This window comes from Acyrthosiphon pisum, chromosome A1 (genome assembly GCF_005508785.2).
Source record: "Acyrthosiphon pisum isolate AL4f chromosome A1, pea_aphid_22Mar2018_4r6ur, whole genome shotgun sequence".
NCBI classification, from domain to species: Eukaryota; Metazoa; Arthropoda; class Insecta; order Hemiptera; family Aphididae; genus Acyrthosiphon; species Acyrthosiphon pisum.
Genome location: NC_042494.1, coordinates 4,545,899 through 4,548,174, shown reverse-complemented (window position 1 = coordinate 4,548,174; position 2,276 = coordinate 4,545,899). Strand labels below are relative to the sequence as shown.

Genomic DNA, 2,276 nt, shown 5'->3' with positions numbered 1-2,276 from the left:
TGGGTTTGGGTTTTGCTGGATGCCTCGAGAGGGTCATGGTGGAGAGCCAGGATGGCTTTATCATCGGCGAAGTCACCAGTGGTGGTGACTGGTGAGGTTGGATGGGTACATTTATACAATTATATTTATTATATTTATAGTTTATACATTAATTTAATCATTTGCACATTTATTGATTTGCATTGTATATTATTATTGCGAATGTGTTTGTGTAATTATGACATTATTACTTATTATATTCCGTGAGCTACCTAACTTACCAGAATAAAATATATTAGTTGGGTTATTTTGATTTGTATTATTTAATTTTTGCAAACAGTGCATTTATTTACATTCATACAATTATATATTTATATATTAGTTTATCATTTGTACATTTAACATTTATTTATTTGCATTGTATATTATTATTGTCTAATATTTATTTTTTTTTGTCCGGGGGGAAACGTCCTAGATTCCTCTACTTCATTCCTATGCACTTCCGGACAACCCAGCCAGACGCCTGAAACGCGAATGGCTTGGAGATCTTCTCAATGTACATCAAACTTAATACTATTAACTTATAATTTCTCTCTAAAATTACCACCCATGTTCAGGAGTTTCTAATGTGAAACTCTTATTCAATGTCTTTTGTTTTCTTTCACTGCCTCGATAACAATCAAATACATAGGGGAAGGTGGGACAGAACGGGAACCATAAGGTATCAGAAAGCTATAATTCACTCAAAAATTGTGTTTTTGATTTGAAACTTGAACTGGGTAATCTTTAGGATATGGTTATTAATATGTTAGCATGTTTTGAACATTCAGGTGAGTCTCATAGTGTTAAAGGTCAAAATAGGTTTAAGTATAATTTTTCCCGTTTTCCCTCATACGTCCCTCAAATATTATTTATTTCAAATAAATATTATTTCATTTTACATTAATACAATTACATTAATCAACATAAACTTGTTGTTATTTAAATAACTTGTATAACTTGCATAAACATAATATTATATATTATATTTTAATTTTATTTATAGGAATATATTTTAATATAATAATTTATTGTACACTAACAAACAATAATAAGTGCTTGTAAATTTAAACTTTTACATTTATTAAATAGGTACATTTTAATTGAATACTTATTATTATTATAGATGTAGTGCCTACCCAAGTAGGTAAACTTAAAATTAAATTAAAAATTAACGTCGTATCAGTAAAGGTACCCCATTATACCCCAATAATTACACTTAACTTCAGCCGTTGTTAGTCAACACAACAATTATTTTTTTTAATAATTAATATTGTTAAAATAATCTTAAGAACGTTTGCTATACAAACAGCGAAAACAAATTTAAGATACAATAAAAATATTTAAAATCATACAAATATTTCGAAATAAAATAACAGTTTATTATATCAATCAATTGATAAGAGGCACGTGAGGCACGTGAGGCAACTAGATCATATACTAGTATAATACTAGTGTAATGATTTTAATTTATTACTGTTAAGATAATTGATATGTGAACATGACATTTTTATTACATGATATTGTTAGCCCCAGGAATCTATATAATAAGTTTTTAAATCAGTATGACCATTATAAGACATACATATTAGAATGTTCCCGTTTTGCCCCATTGCCCCGTTCTGCCCCACCTTCCCCTATTATTGTTATATTCCAATAGTCTACCATATAGTCTAACGTAAACAAAAATATATAAATATAAATAAGCCTACGCAAATTGTAGGATAATTATAATTAATAACAAATTATAGTGATATAATAAAACCAAACAGTTTAATGAAAAATATTTCAATAAGAGTATGACAAGAATATTATGAAATATTGACAAACAAATAGGTAAATATAATATAATTATAATACAAGGTATATGACATGGATATATTTTTCTATATATTTTTTAACTAATTATAATATTCTTTCAGAAATATAAATAACTAAAATTAATCTTCTATGATCGGTCTAAATTTTAACACTGGGTCTCTTTTTGGTGCCATTACTAATGTTTCATTTGTTATCTCCAGGGGAATTTCGGTTTCTTCACACGGTAATACTTCGAATTTTGACAATACATTTGACAGGACTAATTTCATTTCTAATTCAGCAAATCGTTTGCCTAATTATAAAACAATATAATAAACGATTAATAATATGAAATACCGTTACAATTTATCGAAGAGTGAATGTCACAAAATCATAAAATCATATAAAAATACGAGTAAATTATAAATTATAATATTACCTATGCACACTCGAGGTCC

At 27.2% G+C, this 2,276-nt stretch overlaps 1 protein-coding gene across 1 annotated transcript in view; it reads right to left on the bottom strand.

Moving 5' to 3' along the window:
• Nucleotides 1–1,766: 1,766 nt before the first annotated feature.
• LOC100163900 (cytochrome P450 6k1) overlaps nucleotides 1,767–2,276 on the bottom strand; it is a 17,008-nt gene continuing 16,498 nt past the window's right edge. Inside the window, exon 4 of the mRNA XM_029486522.1 lies at nucleotides 1,767–2,131. Within this exon, the coding sequence (XP_029342382.1) occupies nucleotides 1,959–2,131 (173 nt within the window). The 3' untranslated portion in view covers nucleotides 1,767–1,958. The remainder of the gene's footprint in view (nucleotides 2,132–2,276) is intronic.